This window comes from Daldinia loculata (genome assembly GCF_022478755.1).
Source record: "Daldinia loculata strain CBS 113971 unplaced genomic scaffold F4817scaffold_48, whole genome shotgun sequence".
Classification (NCBI taxonomy): domain Eukaryota; kingdom Fungi; phylum Ascomycota; class Sordariomycetes; order Xylariales; family Hypoxylaceae; genus Daldinia; species Daldinia loculata.
In genome coordinates this window covers 172,624-197,756 of record NW_026054902.1, presented here as the reverse complement: position 1 = coordinate 197,756, position 25,133 = coordinate 172,624, and the positions used below count along the sequence as shown (strand labels likewise).

The following is a 25,133-nucleotide window of genomic DNA, read 5'->3' as shown; positions in this document are numbered from 1 at the left end:
TCTTAGTAGAGAAGGACTCGATGGTCTGAAATCTCTTATTGCTTCAGGCATGTTGGCGTAGATTTTTGTTGCATTGGCAGGTGCCATGATCTTCTGCTTAACGGGCTAGACAAGGTAAACCAGTGTAGTAGTTGAAGATGGCCGATATTAGAAAGGTGGGAAACACCCTGGAGATCATTAATATATAGGTACCTAGATATCTAGGACTAAGTATCTTGTTTCATTAGTTAGGGTAAGTCGGTTTCTAAGGCTATTGTAGTACCGACTGCGAATCATGAATCATTTCTTATATAAGTTATAAAAGTGAATGCCTCTACTCTACTCCTGGTTAGGTGTACCTACAAGTTGTTTGATAAAGATGTGAATCCATCTTATTGTAAAGGACAATGACCCTGAGCGAAGGATGACTTGCATGTTGTTTGATGGAAGATAATGTCTTAGAACATACAATGTTAGTGTTGATCACCTAAATTGCTATATGGGAATGCTTAGGAAGGCCTTAGCTCTAGTACCTTGAAGCATGCTATCGCATCAAATTGCTATTAAATCTACAATATATGGTCACATTGCAATTACTTATGAAAACTTTACTGTATCATATATTAATATTTGTTTAAATAATTAGAAGTTATCAGATCTCAAGTACTTTGGCCCTTTGCTGTCTTACCGATATTTCTACGTGACTAAAAACAATTAGAAGATCCTTGACACAAAGCGGTCGGAGCTCGTTGCCGTTTGGCGTTCTCTTATGGGCGTAGATCGAAAAGAAATATTCACTAGAATGAATTGTGCCGTGTGGCAAAGGTAATGAGCTAATCAAAGCTTTGCATGTTGATTGCAGATTGATAGGGGCTGATTTTATCCACCTCAAGTGACCTTGGAGATCATGCTCGTCTCCCATTCTGGTGCGCTAATGTAACTGGCGCACCTTTACGTACTGACGATTATGTTGGTAAGTGCGCCATCTTTTTTTATATCCTTCTGACAACGAACAAATTTCGAATCTTGGCTTAAGGCCACTTAAGATAAGCCCTGGGGCAAACGGGATAACTACCTACCTAGAGGTACCTAGGTTAGGTAGGTAGATAATCTTATTCGAATACTCACACGTATTAAGTAATTCACGGATATTTACCTGCACGGAACTGGAAGGCATCCTTTTACAGTAGCCGGAGTTTACAAACCCCGGGGTAAATGGAATATGGAATATGGCTCTGTTATCTGCTGAACGGCTATTATACATCTTGTACTAATTAGACTGCTGTTATACGGCTGCGTACCCCTTGTTCATATTTATATGGCTCGCTATTCGCTTGCTACTCTTTAAGCAAAAAGATATGTATTTTAATATGAAGATGGAAGTAGAGACTTGAAGGGATATAAAATGCATTTGATAAACAGCCTTAAGCATGCTTATAGACGAACTTCTTTTTCGTAGGTAGCCTGAGACAATATCCCTCATAAATTCGGGCAAGCGGTAAGTTACCATACGCGATGCAGGACGCCGCTTACCTAGATCTGCCGCCACGTCCCTCACATTCAATATACGTTCGGTATCGGAAATGGAAGAGTAAGTGGCTAAGACGTGAAGTTAGGTACTCATCAAGATAGAGAGGGGACTCCCTAACTATTACTCTACCAGTAGACAACTACAATATACTGTATCAAATTACTTTAAAATTTATTTATTTTGTATAATGGAATGGCTGCCCTATAGAAAGAAATGATAGTTACCTCTACTAGGTAAGTGGCTTTACCACATGTCACATACATGAAAACGAAAATCCGACATTGTGAGCGCGGAGATTCAAGCCTTGCTCGGATTTTGTCTACCAGACAGTCATGATGATGCAGCCCTGCTTCATCATATCTATTTACAACAATAGATATTGCATGCGGCCTTTATGGTTACGTATGCCAGAGATGGCGTATTCTTGCTAGGTATACAGGTACCTAATATAAATAGTAATTGTGTACACTTTGGCAATAGTCCGGCACGTTTGTTCTTTTTCTCTAGATGTCCATTTCAAAGCGGCAAGACCACTTGTTACTTAATATCCCACTCTCAACATCACGACAGCTCAAATTGTGGTCTGATTTCTTGAGATCCCTATACTTCATTTCTATCTTTGGAAATATCTACCAACCCTATTCATCATGACTGGGAAAGACCAACTTAGTGTCATCATAGTCGGGTCAGGACCTGCCGGATTGGCTACGGCCCGTGTATTGCGAGAGATGTGCCAGGTTACTGTGTATGAGCGCCGCAGTCCTTCAGTCGCGACCGGAGGTCAGGGAATCGTGAACTTTCCCAATGCTACTAAGATCATGAACCAATTAGGCTACGACACGGAGCGGTCCGGTTCTGTTCCCATTGAGGGATTCAGGACTTTAGACAAGCAGGGCAACATCATATTTGATACTGAAATCACCTTCAAGGAAAGGTACGGCTCACCGGCCGTGTCCCACATGCGGACTGATTTCAGAGCCGAACTTCTGCGCCTGGCTACGGCTCCGTCCAAGGATCTGGGTATCGGTGGTGAGCCCGCCAAGATGGTATTCGACAACGGTGCCCAAGACATCGACTCCGAAGTTGGTGAGATCACTCTGGACGACGGTACGAAAACTAAGGCTGATGCGATCATTGGTATGTGTCCTGTATGAATACTGCTGCTGCACAGCTGCCTGATGAGACTTTAGTTGCGGATGGTATTCATTCTCGCCTGCGGCCCCTGATTGTCGGCGCAGATTGTCCTCAGCCTAAGAAGAATGGGTTGACATGTTGCCGAGTGGCCGTCTCTGTCAACCAAGCCATCGAGGCTCTTGGTCAGTTGCCCGACTGGTGGCAGAGTCGGGAGACAAAGGAGAAACGTATCCAGATCTTTGAGGCTCGCGACGGCTCTGATCGTGTTATAGTCATATACCCCCTCTGCCATGCCAGTTACATGAACATATCTTACGTCTTTCCTACTAGAGAGGGGAGGGAGAGCGCGGACAACTCATGGTACGCGGATGGAGATCAGAAGGGGACGATGGAGATCTTCGATGATTACCACCCAAGCCTGAAAGCGCTCATTGGGTACGTAGGAATATGTCAACCGCTACAAATCGCAGAGGAGTAAATCGTACCTAAGCTAATGAGTGTCTAGTGCATCGGCCAAAGTGAAGGTATGGGACCTTCAGGACTTGGAGCCCCTAGATAGATGGACTGCGGGTCGCGCTATCCTCATTGGTGATGCCGCTCACGCAATGACACCGATGCAAGGTCAAGGCGCCAACATTGGCATTGAGGACGCAGAAGCATTCCGGCTCTTGATCGAGCCCGGCGTAACCCGCGATGATGTCCCTGCAATCCTGAAGCAGATAGAGAAGTATAGGCTACCCCGTGCCGCAGCCATTCTCAATAATACGAGAAAGACGAGCCGCGGAGTCAGCGGGGGAGAGAGATATGAAGTTATGAATGAGAACTGTACCTATTACGGAATTTTCGAAGCCATGAAGGGCTAATGAGGCATAAGGGAACTTAGTGGTCGCATGGAACCTACAGAGCGGAGTTTCTTATAATTTTCCCCTGAATGTTGAACCCCACCATAATGCATGTAGGTAATACATTAGGTACCTACATACGCCTGCCAGTCAGATTAGTCAGTATCACGTGCCTCTTTTCATGTTACACAACAGGTATCGAATCAGAGCGTTGAACAAAGATTTGTCATTTCAATGTCACGAAGCTCACCGTCCGAGTTGTTCACTAATCAACAATCATACAGCCTCGGGCTTCAGTCACTCGTACAGACCATCCAGTAATTTTCTTAGGTTATGCAAGCGAACTCGGTACTTGCGTGTTCGTCTAACGAAAATATCTGGGGAAAAGGTGGGCCATATTAAGGCTTAACTGAATTTCTACTGTTATTACACCGTTAGCCTCCGGATCCGGTACGGAACACTTAGGAGGCTTTCCGGCTTCTATGTCGGTACACAGCATGGGGTTTATGATCCTATCGAAGTGTTCTCATGTTCTCAATACCCCAATCAAACACCAACATTCAGTCGAATTCTGTTGGTGACAATCTGCAGGACTACGAAGGACAACTGAGCCAACCTGGCCAGTCAGGTAGTCAATTCTTTCCAAGTCAAAATGACTTATCATCGCAGCCCCTCTTAACAACGTCAATACCACCCTTCCGAGCCAATGTCTATACTTATGCGCCTTCATCTTTGATAGACCCTCTAAATAGCGTGGATAACGACTCCAGTCGGTCTACTGATACGTCACTGACCCGAGATGTTTCCTGGGATAGCGGGGTACAATCTTTTTCCCAGATAGAGAACACGAACCTTCAATTAGCTACCACTGAGGCGGTGGTATCATTACCGGAAGCACCACCAATGCGATACCTTCACTCTAACTTGGCTGTGCTTAGCGCCGAGCAATATGATGGTGGGCGGTATCCTAGACGGCCCGCTTCTAAAGTCAATCAGAAGCCAAATACTGCTGTCGTCCCTGCCAACAATGCTCCTAACCCTAGAAAGAGGGGAAGAAAGTCGGCCGACCGTGAACTAGATAGCCCGGCGGAGGAGACGAAACGGTCTAGAGGTCGCCCGCGGCTTGAAACGAAGGACCAAACCCCTGGCGAGGTCAGTAGATGCCTTCAATTTCTCTCCCTTGCATCGATTTTCGTGTGGAGTTCCCTTTCATGTTTAAATTAGTAGACTGCTTTGCTCTTGAAGATTTATTACTTCGTAGAACCTTCTTACTTAATGTGAAGATGTATACTTACATCTGACCTAGCGGCGACGGACACAAATTCGACTTGCGCAGCGGGCGTACCGTAATAGAAAAGAAAATGCCATCACAGACCTTCAAGCTAAGATAGACGACCTTAAGAATGTGAACAGCGAAATCAATAATGCGTATCACGACTTGTTTAACTATGCCTCTCAGCGTGGACTCCTGGCTCAGGCACCCGAATTCGGCCAGCAACTCCAAAAGCTCCAGACGCTTATCAAACAGACTCAAGAACAGGAAAACTCTCAAGTCAATGAGCATGATAGTCCAGAAGGGCACTCCGATGATGGTCAGGGAGATGTACAGAATCCTGAAGACCTTGTTACCAACGAAGAACCCGTATCTACGCTACCTAATGATCAGACGCCAGCTCTATTGGGTGGTATTACGGTTTCACATGAGCCCGTGGTCCAACCGGAACTTGATGCAACATTCGGCCTGGACCCTGTGTTAAATAACGTTCATGCGCACAACTATGAAGTTATCACGGCGCCGACTTTTGAAAACGCTAGCTTTGGTCCAAACGTGCCTGTCGACGCAAATTTTTTAGACCCAGCGCATTCCTCCTGGGCGCGTCATCCGGGGAACAGGCTGACAGGCCCACACACCATGTCTTTTAACGAGTGGTCGTTTGCTCGAAGGTTGCACCGCCACACGATTGAAAGGGCGACAGCTCTTATCTCAATGCCTAACCCACCTCCGGCTAAGTTGACGCGCGTTTTTGGGTTTGTCATGTTGTTCGAAACCGTCGACGAGATTAGATCGCGGACGGTGGCTATGCTCGACAGGAATAAGAACGAGCCTTTGAACTATTGGAAGTACCCTTTTCATAGGCTCGGCGGCTCCGGTACTCACTTCCCTGATCAGGCGGGACCATCCAGTCTTTCGGGCTCGTCGACCTACCAGAGCTCAGGATTCGGGACAGGACCCTTCAATGAGCGGACAACGAGGGTAAACGACACCCTACTAGGGGTTTCCCAGTACATCAATATGAGCGGCTGGGAGGGCACATGGTTCGACTCGGACGAAGTGGAGACTTATCTTGCACAGAACGGAGTGATTATCCCGACGGCGGCCGATATACACACAGTCGAGATCCATCCGGGGGCGTTTTCCGATGTACAGGTACAATCTCATCCTCAATATATGCAAGATATCCATCCGAATGCAATGCATATACCGCACATAGACGCATCATTCACTTTAGGAATACCCGCTACCGTTTCGTCTACGATAGGAGATCCTTCCCTCTCGACCGGGTCTGATACCACTACCCCTAGTACAGTTCCCCCGTTAGTAGGCAACTCTTGGCAGTCTATTCCCACCTCCTCAAACTTCTACGGCGGTACACAGCATACAGAGCAAGTCACCCCGCCCTTTACCGGCTTCGACGACGTGACGGCCAATACATTTGTTAATCCTCCGTCGTACTATTTTCCGCATCACGAAATCGAGGTACCGACCCCGGTAGCAACACCGAGGAGAGTCGTTCTGGATGTGAATCAATTTATTTCAGGTGAGATGATGTGCACTCTTTTGACAAAATTGATGGCGAGGACTGATTTTCTTGTAACCAGGATTGATTTCATCTGCTACTTGTCTTGGACGAGCCCCTTCTTTTAGACCTAAAGACATCGTGAGCTCGTTCTGGAATGCTGTGATTGGTTAGACTTATATATATGATAAGGTACCTAAGGTTGGTGTTAAATAAAGTAAAATTAGTGCGGTTGACTTATATATTTAGAATTTTGGATGGCGTTGGACTTTGCCTTATATGAATCTCTTTACTACTAATATGCCAAACTCAGTTTAGGGCTACATTGAACACGGAATGCTATTAGTTATTATACGTAAATAATAGGGAAGGAGTATATGTGCCTATATAGCGGAGACTATCACTTATATACTTGGGCATATCTTGTATTTCACGAGGTGAGATGGCCGTCCGGGATATTGGCTAGACACTCGAGCTATCTTCTCTATCCAAGTTTGGGAAGAGTTCCTTCCACATCGCGCCGTGTAATTCTTGCATCTTGGCCTCCCAATGCTTCCTCCTGTTGGCATCCCTTTCCGCCTTCTCCTGTTTAGCTAGTTTCTCTTCTTCCACAATCAGCTTGCGCATGGCGTCTGCCCGCGCGACCTGCTCCTCCCGTTCGCGGTTTAGCACGTTTTGCGTGTATATGATGCCCTGAAGGTAGACTGTCTGCCGGAATGTCTCACCCCGGAATTCGCCCCGTGCGGCATCTGCCTCGATAGATTTTATATTCAAACGAGTATCATTACCTCGTCTGTTACCCCCGTCCCGTTCTCCCCTTTCTCGCGTTGATCTCTGCTCAAGCAACATCGTACCCATCATCCATTCCCAGTCGTCCTCGAGCTCTGCGGCGGGGATGTCATTCTCATATAACGATTGTACGGCCTCTAAGCGCTGGACGCGCTTGCGGATCCTGTGTCTTAGGATATGGCTTAGATACATCGGCTGGGGCTTCTTGGTACGTAGGAACGGGGTATCCGACGCCAGATCTATATGCGGTACGCGCCGCCGCCCGGAGCCGCCGAGTTCGGACGCGGGCCGCGGCCGTGACGGTATTGCAAATACAGGTTTCGGGTTGGGGTTCCGGGCAGTAGGCGCAGGCGTTACGTTTACGAGAAGAGGCTCTGCACCTGGCCACGGCCTAGAGAACGGTTTGGGTGGGGTGCGGCTGTAGGGGGGATGTATGGCTTTTGCAGCGAGAGAGCGGCTGCGTTCGTCATAGCGATCACGGAGGAATGATAGTATGGAGGTGTGGTCGGCATTGGGGCTCTCGAGGGAAGACGAGGTGGCAGATTGGAGGAGGCCGAGGATCTGGTACCCCGCCTTAAGAGCGGGATATACGAGGCGGGGACTAGTGACGGAGGTGTTCCGGCGGAAGGCTCGTCGGATTAGGTGTTTGATTGGGTTGACGGGACCCCGGGAAGTGGCTAGGTCATCGGGGAGAGGGATGAGCGGGGCTTGCCGTAGGAGCGCGCGGTAGAGAGCGAAGCCTAGGTTTTTGTTAGTTCGTCATGTTAGTCTAATGATATTATGTTGGATAGGAAGAGATTGAATTACATGCTGTCCGATGCCTTGAGTTGCGAGCTGGTATGAAGTATTGTGGCATATGGACATGGAGGCTCCTAAATGTTGGCCACCTCTGAATTTCAACCAAATTCCGGGTTCGCGGGAAGATTTCAATTTTGCGATCGAGGTTCCGAGAGGTTCCAGAATTTCGATAAAATGACGGAATCATTTCCGCTTTGCTTTAGCTGCGCGTGGTCACGTGTGGATTAAATTGTCATCGAGAAGTATCTATGTACTTGTACCTATTCCGTATATACATAAACGCAAAATTGTTGCATTTCCTACCTGCACTACATACATACATAGGGCATCAATGGTAGGGGTTTTCTTTAGTGATTTAACTTTTTATTTCATGCTATGAATCTGGCTAATTCCCAAAGCTCCTCTGAATCGATGTCTCCTGCATCAGGACCGATAGTACCTACAAAGTCATATCGCGTTCTTAGGGGTAATAGGAATTCGTGACGTCCGCCCCTCCCTCTCGTAAATAATGTGCTAAAGAGTAAAAAGCCAAGGTGTATCAAGTTGATATTGAATGTCGGTGTACCATGTGTTGGGATTGTGCATAATACTATCCTAATTGCCGGAGTATACTGATCCCTCGGGCGGCTGAGGGAGCTTCTTGCACGGGCCGGATGCCATATATCTATTATCAAATGATAGTCAGAAATCCGTTGGAATCTGACTTGATTTGATGCTGTTCTCAAGAAGTTTCGTTGAACTAACCTTCGGAGCTCGATCAAGATGGTCTCCATGGTGTTCTCTCTCTTCCAGTGGGCTAAACAAGGCAACTGGTTCGGGTCTACCATTCCATTCTTTTGGTTGACACAGGGCAGATTGACTTGACTGACAAACTGAATCGTGGGAGGCTTGTCGGGATACTGATCGCCGCAGTGCATCTTGACGGAGTAGATTCGATTCTCATGCACGCTCTACACTCAAACCTATTAGCTTGAACTTCTTCGCGAGCGAACGAACGGTGCGCCGGAGTTGCAACTGACGTGGGGAGGTCCAAGAATGGTACCGTTCCAATCAGACATCAGTAGATCTTCGGGATTATCTAAGCCATAGGAGCAAGCCTCTGTTACAGGTATCATACATCACACGTTAGCGAAGGCCTGCAAGACGCAAACGGATGGTTTGGCGGGGGTAGAGTGTGTATATACCAGCTCCTAAGCCCTTCTCTCCCTTTTCCAGCTCCTCCAGAAGGCGGAAATTTCGGGGGACTTTAGCCATATTTGACGTAGACGCTGGATTTCAAGGAAGAAAAAGATGTAGTCGAATGGGCTAGATAGGTATCTTGATAGGCTACCTTGACCAGGGTTATGCTGCTTAAAAGTTGAAAACGTAGTTGACTACATGTATGTGAGAAGAGGAGCATGCAGCCTCATGCTGTTGATAAAGATGGAATCTTAATGATGCGGGATGGTGGGGTTTCTGTCGGGCGCTATGTACCTATGTACTACATGTACCTAATGCATGGACCTGGATGGCACGCAATATTTCGAAGCTGCTTCACGGGTTCTTTTAGTGATTACGTAGCTGTCCAGGCTGCAGTAGGGACATGGCTGAAACCTGTGGCGCAGCTTCTTAGTCACTACCTACCTAGGTACCGGTACATAGCAATTTCCCGGTATCCCGGTAGGGTAGTTACGACGAATCTGGCAAGAACCCTGAAGCTCACCAGTGAAACTTAAACTTCAACTTAAACAGACCTAAACTTTTATTCTTTATTCAATATTCAATGAAATTGGTCACCTTATAAGCGCCTCACTTCTAGACCTCAGATTTGAGTAGTTTTCGTCAGATGGATTCTACTCAACCTGATTGGCCAAGATGACCACTCAGCTCCTCTCCACGGAGTTAACTAATCTCATACAAGAGAGTAAACGAAAGCATAACGATCTTAGACAGGCATGTCCTCGCCCAATCTTTACTTATAACTTGAGATAATAGGCTTTCAGGTTTACTTCTCGGAATTTTAGGGTTTTACTAACTCATTGTCTAGGCAGCTGAGAAGTCTTTGGAAGAGCTGAAGGGAATTCGTGCCGCAAATGAAGCCCAACTAGCTGCTGGTATGCCCTTGTTTTAGACAAGCCCCCGTGTTGGAAAATACTCATGGTAAAAACCAGAACTTTCCCAAAAGGTCAACTTCGTCAACCCATTCGTCATCGCATGCGGGACAAGGAATGCCAAATTTACCGGGATAGCCATTGTCTGCTTGTCACGGCTTATTGTTGCTACTGCGCTCCCGCGATCCAAGTTGAGCCCCGTCTTGGAAGCCTTGCGAGAGGCTACTTCTGCTGGTCTTGATGTGCAACTCAAGATTCTTCAAGCTCTGCCTAGCTTGCTCCAGAACTATTCGAAAGAGATCCAAGGTGATCTGTTAGTCACTGCACTGAACATCTGCTTCATTTTGCAGACGACTAAAAATGGAATTGTCAACAACACCGCTGCCGCTACACTCCAGCAGCTTGTCATGACCGTATTTGAAAAGGTGACGATTGAAGATAGTAAGTTCGATGTCTTCGACTTAATTGCAGAAGCTGACTTGATTCAGAATCAGTATCCGATGGAAGTTTTATTGGCGATGCTCCTACTGGCAATGGCGATGTTCAGCTTCGGGCCGCGTCTATGGATGCCTACCGCATTTTTCGGGACATATGCCTGATGACGGAGAACCAGCGACCAGAATATCTCCGATTTACCGGACTTCCTCAGACATTTGGCCTAGAGTTGATAGAATCGGTCTTGAGCCAGCACGCTGCTATTTTTGTTGAGTCGCGTCATCCGGAACAAGCACATATACTTCGCACGAGGGTAATGTCTTTCGTCATCAAGGCGATATCCGGAAAACCGAACTTTGCGACGTCAGTTCGACTTGTACGTATTTTGTACACGCTATTGCGGAAGCATCTAGATATTTTACTATCGGAGGGTGGCGAAGCTCTTGACACTCTCACCCAGCTGCTGGATCAGGACACAGCTACTTGGAGGAGAGCACTATGCATGGAAGTTTTCCGCGGTATATTCTCCGAGCCTCCTCTTCTTAGACGTATTTTCGCATTTTACGACTCTAAGGAGGGAGAGAAAGATATTCTCAAAAATTTGACCGCTACGTTCGTTAGAGTTAGCACAGAGAAACCAGTGGTTATCGGCTTAGGCCATCAATCTACCATTCCTGTAGCCAACCCGTATGCCAATCTAGGGGGCTCGTCAGATCAGGCGATGCTGGAGGCCAGCGGGGTCACTGGAATTATTAGCGGATCTGTTGGTGAAGGCCATAACACCGGGATTAGCTCTCAATGGAGTACGGTTAGAGTTGCCTGCATCGACCAGCTAGATAAGACTGAACCACCTGCGATCCCCGAGTCATACGTATATGCGTTGACTTTATCTTGCATTACTTCGTTGTCTGAGGGACTAGCTAAGTTTATCTTGCCGCTGACAGTTCCTCCCGACAATCGAGTTCGCAAACGCAGTGCTAAGCAGCAAGAGATGGGGAGAGAATCGCCAGGTCTAAATGAAGACGATAATGGCACCTCGAATAAAATGGCAGAAAGGACTGCCATGATGAGTTCTATTGAGAGATCTGGATCGTTCAAGAAGAATCCAGTGCCTCTCAATCCCCTAGCTGTTAAGGACCACCCCTTACATAACGATGTTAAGATATGTGCGGCTATTATCGATGAATGCTGGCCAGCAATCCTCGCAACGTGTTCTACCTTTTTGTATGCCGCACTTGATTCGGAATACTATCACGGCCTCGTCCGAGCCTTCCAAAAATTCGCCCATGTTGCGGGATTACTCCATCTCGCAACTCCAAGAGACGCTTTCCTTACAACGCTTGGTAAAGCAGCCGTCCCACCGAATGTATTCAGTGCTTGTCTTAATACTAGCCCTTCTAAATCTGCTACTGTTAACCCCGCTGTAGAAGGCCCGAACAGTATTCTGGGTAATGCTAGAGGCCTTTTAAGTGTTGATAGTCTAGTAACCCCGGTGGGTGCCGCTGGTGAGAGACAAAGGCAAGCATCTATGGACGCCAACACCATACCACAGACACTGAATACTCGGAACCTCCTATGTTTGCGTGCGCTCTTAAATCTGGGGATAGCTTTAGGACCGACATTAAGCTCTTCGTGGTCGATTGTCTTGGAAACGCTTCAGCAGGCCGATCTTGTTCTGTTCACAACTGGGAAATCCCCCGGTAGAACCCCAATCGCCGGAAAGGGTCCGGACCCAAGAGCAGAGAACGAAGCTGCCTCGCTCCTAGCCAACTTTAATATGGAAATAAGGGCTGTTGAAACAGCAGCATCCAGACTCTTTGAAAGCACAGTTGATTTTCCTAACGTTGCTTTTGTGGAAGTTGTTGACGCAATTTGTAGTCTCTTAGATCAACAGCCTGACCCAGCTTCAGAACCGTCGAGTCGACCACAGTCATCGCCCTCGTCGCCCCCATTGCCAGGTCTCCGGACCCCGACTGGACCACATCGGAGACTTGTTGGCGGATCTGGGACAGTACCCACAGGGCCCAGCCAAGAGGATCAATTTGCTCTCGCGAAGATCGGTGAACTTGCGGCTATTAATATCGAGAGACTCCTTAGCTATCCTCCTGACGTCTCGGGTTGGGCACGAATCACGTCTGAACTTGTTAAGACGCTGGGTTCCGCTCCTACAGCTGCACAGATTCGCACTCGTGCCGCAGAGATACTCGTTCAACTTGTGTTAGAAGCCGCTAGAGCTGCCGTTAGTCTCGATGATGAGACACGTAGTAGAGTTCAGCTTCGTCTACTGGAAGCGCTTCGCGATTCTTTATTGCCATTACAGATAGAAGACCGTGCTACATCTGTGACCACCCATTCGACGGATGTTGACATCCACAAGATCCTTCTTGAAGGTCTCAAAAGCTTACTTGATGATTGTGGTGATGCACTTCTGAGTGGTTGGGAAATCACGTTTGAGGTTATTGGCAGCATTTTCATTCAGAGGAGGTTCGCTAACGAGAGCACACGAGACGTCGAAAGTCAATCTCTCATCCTATTGACACGATCTGGAAAACTTATCAGGTCTGCATTCAATTCTTTACAGTTGATCTGTTCTGATTTTCTTGGGTCATTGCCTAAGTCATGCTTTCTAATTCTTGTTGATACCCTGTATAAATTCTGCTCACAGGATGACGATTTGAATATCGCGTTAACGGTAAGTCGTGAATTGATCTTTTTTTATTCAATGTACTAATACGTATCTTTGTTAGACTGTTACTTTCTTCTGGGTGCTTTCTGATTTCCTTTCGGGGAGGAGTCGGTCGCTTCCGATCACTGATAGTCTTATTGATGATCCTAATGGTGTGTCATTGGTCGAGAAGGCCTCAAATGCAGAGGATGCATCGTCTGATTCAGCTTTATGGATGCTCCTCCTCCTGAGGTTGACCACTGTAACCACCGACGAGAGACTTGACTTAAGAAACAGTAAGTCTCCGGAGATTATATTCTGCTACTACGCTAATAATTCATCAAGGTGCTATCCAGACATTACTACGGATTTTTGATGCGTACGGAGATAGGCTTAGCCCAGAGGCATGGTCTGTCTGTATCAAATCTGTTATTTTCAAGCTTCTTTCGTCTATAGAGAAAGAACTTGAAAATGTTGGAAGACCGGAAATTGATGAGAAAATCCGCCATGACTGGTATGATACGGCCGTCGTTGTGCTCAGCGGCATATCCAGCCTCCTTGCCAATTACCTTGATGTGTTGACTGTCCATCCCACATTTAACTCCTATTGGCAACAACTTCTGGGACATTTTGCTTCTTTACTTGACTTCCAAGTTTTGGAAATAAGCACGGCAACATTCAAAGCGCTGACCCAGATGCTCTCGCAAAGCCAGAATGGCGCAAAACAGAATTTCAACAAGACCACAATTGATCTGGCCTGGGACTTATGGTCCCGCGGTGTCCCGGTTTCAAAGAACGGCAACACAGGAAGGATCACAGATAATCAAAACTGTCTTCTTGCCTATGTCGCGGCTCTTCGCGATGTTTATCGTCTCATACAAGCTGACCTTACCGTTGACCGTATTCGCCGAATGCTGACGCTATTACGAGAAGTTATGCAAGTCGCTACTCCTGGGACGTATGTGGCAGATATTGAACATCTTACACCCCTGCAGGGTCAGGTACTGGATGTGATCAAAATGCTCAGGACTGACTTACGAGGGGCGCCATCCGCTCTGATATCTCAGACATCTGAATTTATCTCGCTGGCTTTCCTCGAAGAATATGACATGTCGAATCAACGGAATTCGCAGAAGCGCACTTACGTTGCTATGTCCAAAGCCAGCATGTCGATTCTCCAGTCTCTCATTGTGAATCACGCTGCCGATGTAAATATTTACAATGACGGCGCATTCCTGACTGCGCTAACGGCTTTGTCGCGGCCAATTGTGCTTAAGTATCAATTTCCCATTATCACCAAAGCAGAGCAGCCGTGGAAGCAATCAACAACATCCGCTCTGGTCATTCTCGAGGCCACCCTCCCGCAGCTTCAGAAACTCGACATTTCACGGTTAAATCTACAAGATATTTGGGAAATGGTTGTTACCATTGCGAACGGAATTATCAGTGCAGATTGTGATGCACCACCAGACCGGGTCAATATCGCAGAAGATCAGAACATCGATATATCCTCGTTCTTGAAACTCCGCGAGCTCATCATCCCCTCCTTAGGTGCGGAGGTAGTAGCGGATAAGACGAGGAAGGTATTCGCAGAAAACCTATTTCGCATGTCTATTATACATACACCGGCCCCGGCAGAATCTTCTCTCATATATGGGAATAGTGAAGGTGATGTAGTTGGCCTGTTGAACCTATATAAGCCACGGAGTGGTCGCACCGTGGATCCACCCCCAGCCAAGCGTGAGAAGATGTGTTACGTTTGCCTCGACGAGTTGTTTGCGTTGGTAACAAGTCACAATGAAACATCAACGCCTCATATCACAGTCCAGCCGCCGACCCCAGCTTTCCCGCCACCCAGCTTATCGTCAGCAGCAGGTAACATGACGCTCGAATCTCCACATACTCTGTATGTGCGGTTAGCACAAACGGCAGCGCCGTATCTTATCCTAAGGGCCGCTCTTACGCTAAGAGCCTATATCGCAGACCAGCCGCTGCGTGGGCATATGCCGCAGCCATTGAGCCAACGTAAGGAGCTTACACGGGTGCTAGAAAGGCTAGTCGAGCTCAAGAGCGAGCCGGAAGCGATCCCGGATACACCCAATGTTGAGAGCGAGAGTCGTAAACATCTACTTAGGCTTTATCCGTTGCTGGTTAGTGCGACTAAAGTCACAGGGGCCAGCGGGGATGAGAGTGTATTAATGCTACTGACGAAAGCATTAGAGGTCATTGGGTCCGAACTGGGGATTTGAGGTTGAAGCTTTCTAGTAGGCTGATAATTGCCTTAGTAGACTAGCTATTGTAAGTTTATCAGTTACTTGGTTGGCTAGACTTGATTTACTGTCGTCGTATAAGACTAAATAAACATCGATCAATTCCAAGTAGATCCTTACATGTATAATGGCAGCGTAACAATAAAGAAAATGTAATTCATTTGTCTTAATTTGAGAGTAGGTTTATATTCATCTCGATATTCCCGGGTGAGTTTTACCTAGATATCTGATATACTACCATCTCCTAGGCCTTCGGTTTGCCTCCTAAGGGGTTGTGAGTTGCGTGTGATAATGTCCCGGGAAGTTACAATCGGTATACATAATATAGGTTAGATGGATAAGGGGATAGAGAGTATGTTAGTGAAGGAAGTTGAAGAGATGATGAGATTGTGTATGCTCCCCCTCAATGCTCGCCGACGCCATGCTCTGCCCTTTTTATAAATGTTTTTTCTTCACCACTACCGAATAGTCCCCGTTCACACTTTTCAAATACCAATTGAAGGTACAAGAGATGCTTCCTGGTGGTACAGTTGAGCTTTTTACCAGCCCAAATCTTTTTTCATGCCCCTTCTCCTTTACCTGCCTTCCCTCGTTGTCCCCGTAATTCATAATAATGCACCTGCTCCTCAAAATGAGACCTTACAGAATTGCTTCTTTACTTCCTCTTAGCTGTGTTGTCGAACTCGCGCACCATCGAATCCACGACGCTCTGGCTAGTTTTAGGTCCGGTTGATTCCTCTGGAGTCGATTCGCCCTTCTCCGCTAACTGCTTGGCCATGGCGCGGCTCTGGGCCTCGCCTACCTTGCCGTACACACTGAGACCCGTAGCGATCATACCACCGATATCGCCCACGTTGCCCGGGACTACGATGGCGGTACTCTCACGTGCTAGCTTGCCGAAGGCGTCGACGTATTTCTCGGCCACGTTTAAGCTGATAGCACCCTGGGCCGAAGAGCCGCCACTGCTGATACTGCGGGCTATAGCATCGATTCCAGACGCTGTGGCCTTGGCCTTCATAAGAATAGCCTCAGCCTCACCAGAGGCGCGATTGATCTGCTCAGAACGCAAGGCTTCGGATGCCAGAATGACACTCTGCTTCTTACCCTCGGCAATATTTATGGCACTTTGGCGCTGACCCTCAGATTCCAAGATCTCAGCACGCTTGGATCGCTCAGCTGTAACCTGCCTATGCATAGCTTCGACAACGGCGGCCGGGGCGTGGATATCGCGAATCTCATAACGTAGACACGTGACACCCCAGGCTTGCGCTGCTTCGTTGATGGCTGCGGTTATATTGATGTTGAGAGCGGCGCGTTCTTTCAATACGTGGTCGAGGGTCAGTTGACCGATCTCGCTGCGCATGGTGGTCTGGGCGAGCTGGGAAATGGCGTACTCGGCATCTTCTACACCGTAACTGGAGGGGCAGCGTATTAGTAAAGTGGTAGTGACGTGGGTTGCTTGTACGAAAAGATGGTTGGGTATGTGGAAATATATGGGTGAAGTAGAACGGTGTATACATGATTTTAGACATACCTAGCCTTATACGCGTCAAATACGCGGGTATAGAGTACACCATCCAGCTCCAAAGTTACGTTGTCGGCCGTGATAGCACTTTGGCTAGGTATTTCGATGGCCACCTCCTTCAGGCTCTTGACGTAGGCGATTCGGTCGAGAAAAGGAACGAGGATGGCAAGACCGGGCTCGAGAATACGGTTGAACTTTCCCATGCGCTCAACAATCCATGCTGTCTGCTGGGGCACGAAGCGTATGATGGTGTTGGCGGGGAGGGAGGGGCGTTGGAAGTAAGAGGGCGGAATGGTACCGAGGCCTGATATCCCGGGTTGTGGTGGTGCTGGCGATTTCGTGGTGTTGTGGAAGGTTCTCAGAGCGCCCAATGTCAGGGTCGGGGTCAGTAAAGCTCGAGATGTCGGGTAGGTGGTGCCTCTCCGTAAGGCGGACGAGACGACCTTCTCAGCTCTAGTCAGCGACATTATTGACCGCTGCCACATATACAAATTCCTATTTTCTTATAGTTATTACTACTATTGGAATTATGTTAGTGGTAGAATGGTAACAGGCTAGCTGTTAGAGGCTGAGAACCACGTCACGGATCGTGCGCTGAGGTTGGATGGAACTAGAAGCTCGAAAATGCGAATGATGACATTTTTAAGAAGCTCCCATTTAATTCGAGTATTAATTAATTAATTAATGGCTCGAACCTCGGAATCCGGAGTTTGCCTCGAGCTCGGACCAGGTACATTGTTATGTAATCTGCAGTGTATACTATGTAGTTGCATACCTGATACCTGTTAGTGGATCTCTGGTTTATAGAACTATCGGAATATGCTCGTAAGTAATGCAACTGCGGTTTACTGATATCTCCTCCCCCTGTTTAACAAAGCACAGAGAGTATCACAGAAAGTATCAAAAAGGTTATCATACCTACCTACCTAGGTACCTACCTCATATCATAATCAATGCCAGCACCAGTAAACAAGATCACTACAATGACGACTAACTAGACTTTAACTCCATGACATAGCTATTTCACCTAGTTGGCGCAATAGGTGTTGAGAATCACGCAGTCGATGCCGCCAGAGTCAATTTGGAAGGTAGAATTGCATCCCAAGATGTTCGCAGCTTGGCGATTTCTCCAAAATGAAGCAAAAGCCTACATTACTCCCCAATTATTTATATTCGCACCAATTGCGAATCTTTGAAAGAGAACAGTTCATCTGCCAATGCTACCGCGTAGTGCTGAACTCGCCATCGGGGATCACATCACCTTATTGCTCATGGTAAGCAAGCCAAACCCTGACGGTATATATATATATACCTATATACCTATATATATGAAGGTAATTTGCAGGATTTCTCTTTTCGCTTCACAAGCTCTTGATTTGCTACTTCTTCCTTCACAATGAAGCTTTCTCTCTTAGCTCCAATTCTAGCTTCTCTCGTTGCAAGCGTTCCAACAGCTCCCAGAAATGATGATGTCGTATCCTACGATGGATACAAGGTCTTGCGGATAAACACGCATGGGCACCCATCGGCTACTAAAGGGAAACTCTCGGGAATACTTTACGAACAGTGGAACCGGGATGTCTACAAGCACCTAGATATCCTCATTTCCCCTGATCAGGTTGTCACGTTCGAAGCACTTGACCTTGACTACCAAGTTATGCACAAGAACCTGGGAGACTCAATTTCATCAGAGTCCATTTCGAAGTCTGTCTTCTCCAGACAGACTGGAGATCTCTCGTGGTATGATTCGTACCACGACTATCAGGATCATATCCAATATTTCGAGGATTTGCAAAAGTCATTCCCAAACAACTCAGAGCTCATTTCATCTGGCACCTCTTATGAGGGGAGAAATATATACGGTCTCCATCTATGGGGCGCGAGTGGACCCGGCAAACCGGCAGTACTTTACCATGGAAATGTGCATGCTAGAGAATGGATTACATCGCCGGTAAGTCTTAGTCCTGTGCTGATATAGATAATATGAAGCTTACTTTTTAGGTCGTCGAGTACATAACGCTCCAGTTAGTTAGTGGCTACAACGACGGCGATAATCTCACTCGTTCCTTTTTGGATAAGTACGACTTCTATATCGTACCAATTGTGAACCCAGACGGTGAGTATTGTATAGTCCACGCCTCGTAAGGGACGACTAACTGACAAGCCAAAGGTTTTGCGTATTCTCAAACAACTGATCGCTTGTGGCGCAAGAACCGCCAACCGCCACCTGGGAACCAATCTTGTATTGGTCGGGACATTAACCGTAATTGGGAATTTGCATGGGATGCGAACCCATTAGGCGCCTCCACAAACCCATGCTCGCAGAGCTATAAGGGCGAGGCACCTTCTGACACACCGGAGAACCAGGGTTTAGATAAGTTGGTACGTCAGTTACGCGATGGCGCAGGCATCAAGCTATACATAGACTGGCACAGTTATGGACAGTATATTCTATCGCCATTTGGGTACAAGGAGACGCTATACGCGCCCGAACTTGGAAAATGGACCAAAGCAGCTGGCATCGTCAGTGAAACAATACGGGATAGTTCAGACGCGCGAACTACGTTTACTTTCGGGCCCAGCGGAGCAACTCTGTATCCAACGACAGGTGCGGCGCCTGACCATGTTTATAGCATTGGCCGTGCCGAGTTCTCCTATACCATCGAACTCCGGGACACGGGCAGATTCGGTTTCGTATTGCCTCCTGAGCAAATTAGGCCTACCGCCGAGGAACAGTGGGAGGGACAAAAGGCGTTGCTAAGTTTACTAGACGAGGACTTCTTCGATGGTGAGGGCCCAGCTTGACCATTAGGGGTAGGAGCTTGAGAATATATTCGCATAGTTATAATACTATAATACACAGACTAGGCAGTCTAGGTCATATTGACTAATTGAAAACCTGATCGGAGTGAGATTAGAGTTAACTCGAGCTGACTTGATCAAAGTTGACTAAGTCACACGGAAGGGAGAAGGTCGAGAAAGACCATGGTGAAAAGCCAGACTCTTTCAGAAACTTCCGATCCTATAACATATATAGGTACTTATACCCCTAAACATAACCGGCTTCATATAAGACTAAAGTTTGACATAGTTTAGATAGTATTAGGTAAGTATCTAGGCTATTATAGACCCCTGAAAATTCCGCTTAGGCTCGGGTTGATAGGTTAGAAGAGGGGATCGCTGCGCTTGAGTTCGCTGTCAAGGAGGCGAGTGCCGGGAAGGCTGTTTACTTTGCCCCGAATCAGGAGTATTTCGGGAACGAACTTTAAGCTTATAGTAAAGCAATAGTGCGAGAATCGCTTCTTAGATAGGGGGATTAAAGTTAATACGACGGTATTTCAGCTTGATGAGCTGAAACACAAGGCATAATATTTCATAGGGTGTAGGGAGAAGGATCACTTTTGAAGAAGTATTCACATATCAGGCACAAAATCGTGTTCCTGCCAGACTACGGATAGCCGAGGAGAGTTCTACTTAGATATGAATATGAAATTTAGCAATATATTATTGAAGAAATACTAGTAGTTTTCAATTTGGGATGTTACCTAAAGTAGTACCTAACCCCTTGGTTTAGAATAATAAGTGCGTCTATAGCCGAATACTCTCACCTGCCCCCTATTAATAAAATTGACCATCTGCTTCGTATCTAGGTACGTTTTCAAGCCTCACCACTAGGCTTCGCAACATTAGCATATTCTATGCCGCCAACCCAAACCTTGGCAATATCTCTGGTGTTGGAGATATTCACTAGAGGATCGCTGTTTAGTAGGACTAAATCTGCGCGCAGACCAGGCCGAATTGCACCCCTATCGTTCAACTTATGCACTGTTGCAGGAACAATCGTCGCAGCCCGTAAAGCCTCTGCGGGTGTCATGCCAATGCCTACCAAGTTCAGCAGCTCTTGGTGGAGTGAGTCTCCAAAGGGAAAGTAGATTACGGGTAGAGTGCTGCCGACTGCATCTGTCCCCGCCAGTATGGGAACGCCAGCTTTATGTAGGTGTCTTACATTACTTAGTACGTTCTGATATGTCGCATTGGCCGAGTTGTTCCCACGCAGAAACTGCAGTATCTCTGGCTGTATAGTGTACGCGCGGCGGAATATCTCTATAGTCGGAGTAGAAGCCAGATTGTATTCCTTCATCGATCCGACAACGGAGGAACACAGTACGCCGTCATCGGGAATATGCTGCACGACGTCTATCCCTGATGATACCGCCCGCGTGAAGGCAGAGACACTGGGCGCATGCGCGACGGCAAAGTGACCTAAAGAGTGCGTATAGTTGACTATTCCGTTGAACTGATTCTGGGTCGGCCCGTCAGGTGCACCTACGACCTTAAAGTAGTCGGAGCCGTTGCCGAAAGAATAGTCGACGAGGGACCTGGGGTCTGTGTTAGGATAAAGTAGCTGCTCGGGCGCCACCGGGTTGAGGTTAGAGTTCCCACCGGACGGGGTTAGGGCAGATAGCATGGTGGTAAAAAGCGACGTTAGGCCTGGATTTGACCTGAGAGATTTGCAGAGATCGATGTCTGAGCAGGCCATGTTGAATATCGTTGTAACACCGTATGAAGTCATGTTTTCGAGGCCTTCGACCGTCACCACGTGTGTGTGAGCGTCTATCAACCCGGGAATTAGAATGCGATTGCCACCGTCGATGGTTTTCTCGATGCCCTCATCGCAATCGGTAATGTATCCGCCGTCGATGATGACGGTCTGTGGCTTGCCTATGGTATAGCCATTGAAGACTCGCACATTCGTTATTGCTGTTTTCACGAGTGCCGGTACATCTCGCTTGCTGAGAGCATCCTCTACATCGCGTAGATGAGGCGTACGAACATGATCATGAAGGCAACCCCTTGAAAAATTAAATAGTGTAAGTAAAACTGAGGCGAAGCGTTTCAACTGCATTTTTTCAGGAAATTTTTGACAAGCCAGACGAGGTATCAAAAATTGACAGGAAGTTGAGCCTGGCGCTGTTTATAGCACGCTATATAAATATATTATAATTAAAAGGAAGCGGCCGTGAAGTAACTTCTTTATATATGCACGACATGGCAATTTGAGTCCGTAAGGAGATTCATTTTACGGAGAAGTAGATATGACAGTGAGGACGACTTCATAGCCTCTTCACCAGAGGTCATACATGGTGGAGGAACAAGGTTCTACAGGGATGCTCGTACTCTAGACCTAGGTATGTAGAATGGTAAGAGGTGTCGGCAGTGCCACAATGATGAGTCTGACGTTTCGGGATAATACCACCGCGCGTAAGGTATAATTGCGCCTGAGACATCCTAGCAATGTTTTTTTCGACAATGATAGGAGTAAGTTTCGCGGGAAGTAAACGCGAAATCCGCTTGTCGAATCTTACCAATAGGTGTAGCCACCAAATTATTAGTCTGAGTCCAACCCTCGTAGGGCTTCTCTCGGTTACAAGATCTAAAGTCGTTAAGGATATCCGAAAGACTGCACCGGCCTTAAGCGAAAGTCACTTGCAAACTTCTTGATTTCTTCATAGGGCATAAATAGTATACTATATCTTAGTAAAAATCATAGTCTGTTATTTAACTCCCGCTCTTCATGGAGTATGCTCAAAATAACGAGCGTCGGAGTGGTTCCCGACAATTTCACAGAAAGTCCCGCAATAAGGTGAGGCATTCTTCCAATAAACATCTACCTAACTCCCTATTATCTTACAGGGTGTTTAGTGCAACCCGCAGCCACCTATCTGTGCTAATTGTCATAGACGTAACGAACCCTGCTCTTATACTTCGCCAAACGCTTATGAATTGGCCCCTAGGTATTCGATTTTCAAAGTACCAAGCGAAAGCCTCTGCTTGGAAATCTGATGTCGGTAATAACTCTATGGATCTTACGCACTTTACAAATACGGAATTCCATTCGAATTCCCAGGCTCTCTATGATGGTAAGAGCCTATACGGGACGTGGCAACAGGTTTTAAGCCTCGTCGTGTAGGCCTTGGAATGTATCCAGATGATGAAATTCAGCCAACGCTACATACCCTGCTCCTTACACCTGTTATATTCTTAGCCACAAATACGGATCCGTACAGGGGGTTTCTCTAAACCCCACTACATATGCCATAATGCATACGAATTTGGTGTGGGAGGGTGTTGATTGGCAATAGATAGTCGGACCATGCTAAATCTCGATTGGGATACGACTCAGTCGAGTGCCCCCCATTGCGTCACTGATACCTGACCTTACCGCAGTGTATATGAATAGATCAAGGTATGTTCCAAAGTGCTATTTCGAATCTAGAAAATAAAATACACGGAATTACTATCGGAATTACTACAAAGTGTTGGCTTAACCTAGGTTTATCTGATACCGATTGTAATATTTAAAATAACTAAACCGAAGAGTGTATCAATACAACATGTCATCTAACGACGATAATACATTTCAGCAGCCCCGCGAACAAAGCGAGGGACAGCAGGAGAAACAAGAGCAGTCAACTTCGCAAGCCGAACAAGAACAACAACCGGCAGAAGATCAGAGTAACAGTCAGGATCAATCGCAACAGAATAGCGACCAACATAACGAAAATGAAGCGAGACAACGCGGCGACAAGGCGAACGAGAACGGCGACGAGAAGGGTGAGAAGGCGAACCCTCGGGCCCAACCCAAGGCCAAATCTGAGAAGAAGAAACAACCTCAAACTCAACCTCAACCCGCCCGCGCCGAGTCAGAGAAGCCTAGTCGATCACGACGACGCCGCCGTAATCATCCGGCGTGGATGGATGAAGATAAGGAGAATGGCTACGAAAAACAGGTGGCACCTCGTAGGAAACGTCAGCCGTCACTACAGTACCAGCCCCAACAGCAGATGCAGCAGCAGCAGATGCAGCAAGTACAGCCACAGCCTCAAAAGCAAGATGGTGGAAAGAATCCGCTGAGGTTGCGGTTGGATCTCAACCTCGAAATAGAGGTGACATTAAAAGCTCGGATCCACGGTGACGTGACTTTGTCTCTCTTGTACGTGATGATAACCCTCTTCTTGCCCTTGAACACCTACTGCCTTGAAATACTTTGAGATTGTCTGAAAGACGTTGGATACCTACTGAACTGACTCTACCAAAGTGACACTTAGTTCAGTTTAACACAAGACAATTGACTAACAACCTTACTCGCCGCTAATAGGGAAGGGTTATGAGCCTGCATCATTTGGCTGTAAGATGTGCAGGGGAAAGGGAGTTACGAAACGAACCCTTCGTTATTATAAATATGCGATAATGACTGCCTTATTTTAACTCGTGCCGATAGCAAACGGATACATTGCTAAGCTTCCATCTTCGTAGGCGTTGAGGATAAAAATGCTTTAGGGGTTGAGGGGCTGAGGGGTTAAAGAGGTTAATACCTATGGCTTAACTATATGAGCGATACAATTCTGTAATTACCATGATGCTTTCATTCTAATAGGTAAAGAAGTAATTAGCTATAAGATGCTAGTTAATAATTTGGACTCGTTGGTCTGAACATTCCGACAATCTTTTGTGAAGGCTTCAGGTGAAAAGCCGAAGATGAATTTGAAATGAAGATAGTTACGAAGTACCTCTTTGGGTACAAAAGAATGTGGCTGGTCACTTCGTGTTGAAAGCCACACACAACGGGCGAACTTCTAGATTCGTTGTTGTTTTTGTTTTTTCTTGTCCAGGATTTCCCTGTTTTCCAACTTTTTAATTCTTCCGAATCTCTCCACCCTCCTTACGCATCACATCATACCTATTCTTACCATTTTCTACTGTGTCACCAAGCCTTTCTGTTTTTCACTTTGCTGGCTGGTCATTTCTGATAGCTTAACCTCTCATATTTGGGGGCGAGAGTTTCCATCCAACCCACAAGCCCAACGGGCATTTTTCCAGTACAAGTGTATGGGTACCTATTTTATACATGGAGTTCTACCTAGGCCTCAGATATGAGATCCTTCTAGTGGCTATGACTTTAGAGCGTAACCTTTTCCTATGGAAGTTAAGCTCTCCTCACTCACTATTAACAACTCATCATAGTACGGTGGTTTCCTATTTCCTATTAACAAAACTTCCACGTACATACTATGTAGCAAGCCAGCTAAACAAGTCTACGAGCCTGCTCGAATCCTTGTCGACTTGTCTATACATATGTACCTATAGTGTATGTAGGTACAGATGGGTTACAGGGATCACGATTTGATAGGGCTCCCTCCCCTCACCGGCTCGTGAGACTTTCTTAGGATTCGCCTTCTCCTGCTACCTATGACGTAAGTGAGACCGAGTAGGATG

The 25,133-nt window shown here is 46.8% G+C and overlaps 9 protein-coding genes across 9 annotated transcripts; 5 read left to right on the top strand and 4 right to left on the bottom strand.

The window, feature by feature from the left end:
- Window positions 1-2,157: 2,157 nt before the first annotated feature.
- Window positions 2,158-3,507, top strand: F4817DRAFT_360660 (putative salicylate hydroxylase; the record flags this gene model as incomplete). Its single annotated transcript, XM_049306304.1, has 3 exons — window positions 2,158-2,647; window positions 2,701-3,079; window positions 3,150-3,507. The coding sequence occupies 3 exons, from the start codon at window positions 2,158-2,160 to the stop codon at window positions 3,505-3,507; spliced, it is 1,227 nt and encodes a 408-aa protein (XP_049156375.1).
- Window positions 3,508-3,727: 220 nt separating this feature from the next.
- F4817DRAFT_207935 (uncharacterized protein) lies at window positions 3,728-6,602 on the top strand. The gene is made up of 3 exons (XM_049298656.1): window positions 3,728-4,638; window positions 4,793-6,305; window positions 6,367-6,602. Exons 1-3 carry the CDS (start codon window positions 4,015-4,017, stop codon window positions 6,456-6,458), a joined length of 2,229 nt encoding a protein of 742 aa, XP_049156374.1. The 5' UTR covers window positions 3,728-4,014; the 3' UTR covers window positions 6,459-6,602.
- On the bottom strand, window positions 6,580-8,058 carry F4817DRAFT_367398 (uncharacterized protein; the record flags this gene model as incomplete). The annotated part of the gene is made up of 2 exons (XM_049307115.1): window positions 6,580-7,813; window positions 7,881-8,058. The coding sequence occupies 2 exons, from the start codon at window positions 8,056-8,058 to the stop codon at window positions 6,747-6,749; spliced, it is 1,245 nt and encodes a 414-aa protein (XP_049156373.1). The 3' UTR covers window positions 6,580-6,746.
- A 154-nt stretch (window positions 8,059-8,212) lies between these two features.
- On the bottom strand, window positions 8,213-9,329 carry F4817DRAFT_346325 (UBC-like protein). Its single transcript, XM_049304384.1, has 4 exons — window positions 9,056-9,329; window positions 8,891-8,970; window positions 8,616-8,821; window positions 8,213-8,535 (listed from the first exon to the last, which is right to left on the bottom strand). Exons 1-4 carry the CDS (start codon window positions 9,123-9,125, stop codon window positions 8,466-8,468), a joined length of 426 nt encoding a protein of 141 aa, XP_049156372.1. The 5' UTR covers window positions 9,126-9,329; the 3' UTR covers window positions 8,213-8,465.
- Window positions 9,330-9,542: 213 nt separating this feature from the next.
- Window positions 9,543-15,441, top strand: F4817DRAFT_346323 (uncharacterized protein). Its single transcript, XM_049304383.1, has 6 exons — window positions 9,543-9,803; window positions 9,898-9,964; window positions 10,022-10,402; window positions 10,450-13,088; window positions 13,144-13,357; window positions 13,407-15,441. The coding sequence occupies exons 1-6, from the start codon at window positions 9,726-9,728 to the stop codon at window positions 15,308-15,310; spliced, it is 5,283 nt and encodes a 1,760-aa protein (XP_049156371.1). The 5' UTR covers window positions 9,543-9,725; the 3' UTR covers window positions 15,311-15,441.
- A 545-nt stretch (window positions 15,442-15,986) lies between these two features.
- On the bottom strand, window positions 15,987-17,323 carry F4817DRAFT_318638 (uncharacterized protein; the record flags this gene model as incomplete). Its single annotated transcript, XM_049300940.1, has 2 exons — window positions 15,987-16,746; window positions 16,866-17,323. 2 exons carry the CDS (start codon window positions 17,321-17,323, stop codon window positions 15,987-15,989), a joined length of 1,218 nt encoding a protein of 405 aa, XP_049156370.1.
- A 413-nt stretch (window positions 17,324-17,736) lies between these two features.
- F4817DRAFT_346318 (uncharacterized protein) lies at window positions 17,737-19,759 on the top strand. Its single transcript, XM_049304382.1, has 3 exons — window positions 17,737-18,807; window positions 18,858-18,972; window positions 19,027-19,759. Exons 1-3 carry the CDS (start codon window positions 18,253-18,255, stop codon window positions 19,659-19,661), a joined length of 1,305 nt encoding a protein of 434 aa, XP_049156369.1. The 5' UTR covers window positions 17,737-18,252; the 3' UTR covers window positions 19,662-19,759.
- A 593-nt stretch (window positions 19,760-20,352) lies between these two features.
- On the bottom strand, window positions 20,353-22,169 carry F4817DRAFT_346317 (uncharacterized protein). The gene has a single exon (XM_049304381.1). The coding sequence runs from the start codon at window positions 21,760-21,762 to the stop codon at window positions 20,515-20,517; it is 1,248 nt and encodes a 415-aa protein (XP_049156368.1). The 5' UTR covers window positions 21,763-22,169; the 3' UTR covers window positions 20,353-20,514.
- An 843-nt stretch (window positions 22,170-23,012) lies between these two features.
- F4817DRAFT_346313 (uncharacterized protein) lies at window positions 23,013-24,381 on the top strand. Its single transcript, XM_049304380.1, has 2 exons — window positions 23,013-23,850; window positions 24,016-24,381. The coding sequence occupies exons 1-2, from the start codon at window positions 23,252-23,254 to the stop codon at window positions 24,026-24,028; spliced, it is 612 nt and encodes a 203-aa protein (XP_049156367.1). The 5' UTR covers window positions 23,013-23,251; the 3' UTR covers window positions 24,029-24,381.
- Window positions 24,382-25,133: the final 752 nt, after the last annotated feature.

Coding starts and splice junctions, on each gene's coding strand:
- F4817DRAFT_207935 (XM_049298656.1), top strand. CDS start 4,015: ATGTTCTCAATACCCCAATCAAACACCAACATTCAGTCGAATTCTGTT. Junction 4,639..4,792: donor AGGACCAAACCCCTGGCGAG/GTCAGTAGATGC, acceptor CATCTGACCTAG/CGGCGACGGACACAAATTCG. Junction 6,306..6,366: donor TGTGAATCAATTTATTTCAG/GTGAGATGATGT, acceptor TCTTGTAACCAG/GATTGATTTCATCTGCTACT.
- F4817DRAFT_346325 (XM_049304384.1), bottom strand. CDS start 9,125: ATGGCTAAAGTCCCCCGAAATTTCCGCCTTCTGGAGGAGCTGGAAAAG. Junction 8,822..8,890: donor CCATTCTTGGACCTCCCCAC/GTCAGTTGCAAC, acceptor GTTTGAGTGTAG/AGCGTGCATGAGAATCGAAT. Junction 8,536..8,615: donor ATCTTGATCGAGCTCCGAAG/GTTAGTTCAACG, acceptor ATTTGATAATAG/ATATATGGCATCCGGCCCGT.
- F4817DRAFT_346323 (XM_049304383.1), top strand. CDS start 9,726: ATGACCACTCAGCTCCTCTCCACGGAGTTAACTAATCTCATACAAGAG. Junction 9,804..9,897: donor AGCATAACGATCTTAGACAG/GCATGTCCTCGC, acceptor CTCATTGTCTAG/GCAGCTGAGAAGTCTTTGGA. Junction 13,089..13,143: donor ATTTGAATATCGCGTTAACG/GTAAGTCGTGAA, acceptor TATCTTTGTTAG/ACTGTTACTTTCTTCTGGGT.
- F4817DRAFT_346318 (XM_049304382.1), top strand. CDS start 18,253: ATGAAGCTTTCTCTCTTAGCTCCAATTCTAGCTTCTCTCGTTGCAAGC. Junction 18,808..18,857: donor GAGAATGGATTACATCGCCG/GTAAGTCTTAGT, acceptor CTTACTTTTTAG/GTCGTCGAGTACATAACGCT. Junction 18,973..19,026: donor ACCAATTGTGAACCCAGACG/GTGAGTATTGTA, acceptor GACAAGCCAAAG/GTTTTGCGTATTCTCAAACA.
- F4817DRAFT_346317 (XM_049304381.1), bottom strand. CDS start 21,762: ATGCAGTTGAAACGCTTCGCCTCAGTTTTACTTACACTATTTAATTTT.
- F4817DRAFT_346313 (XM_049304380.1), top strand. CDS start 23,252: ATGTCATCTAACGACGATAATACATTTCAGCAGCCCCGCGAACAAAGC.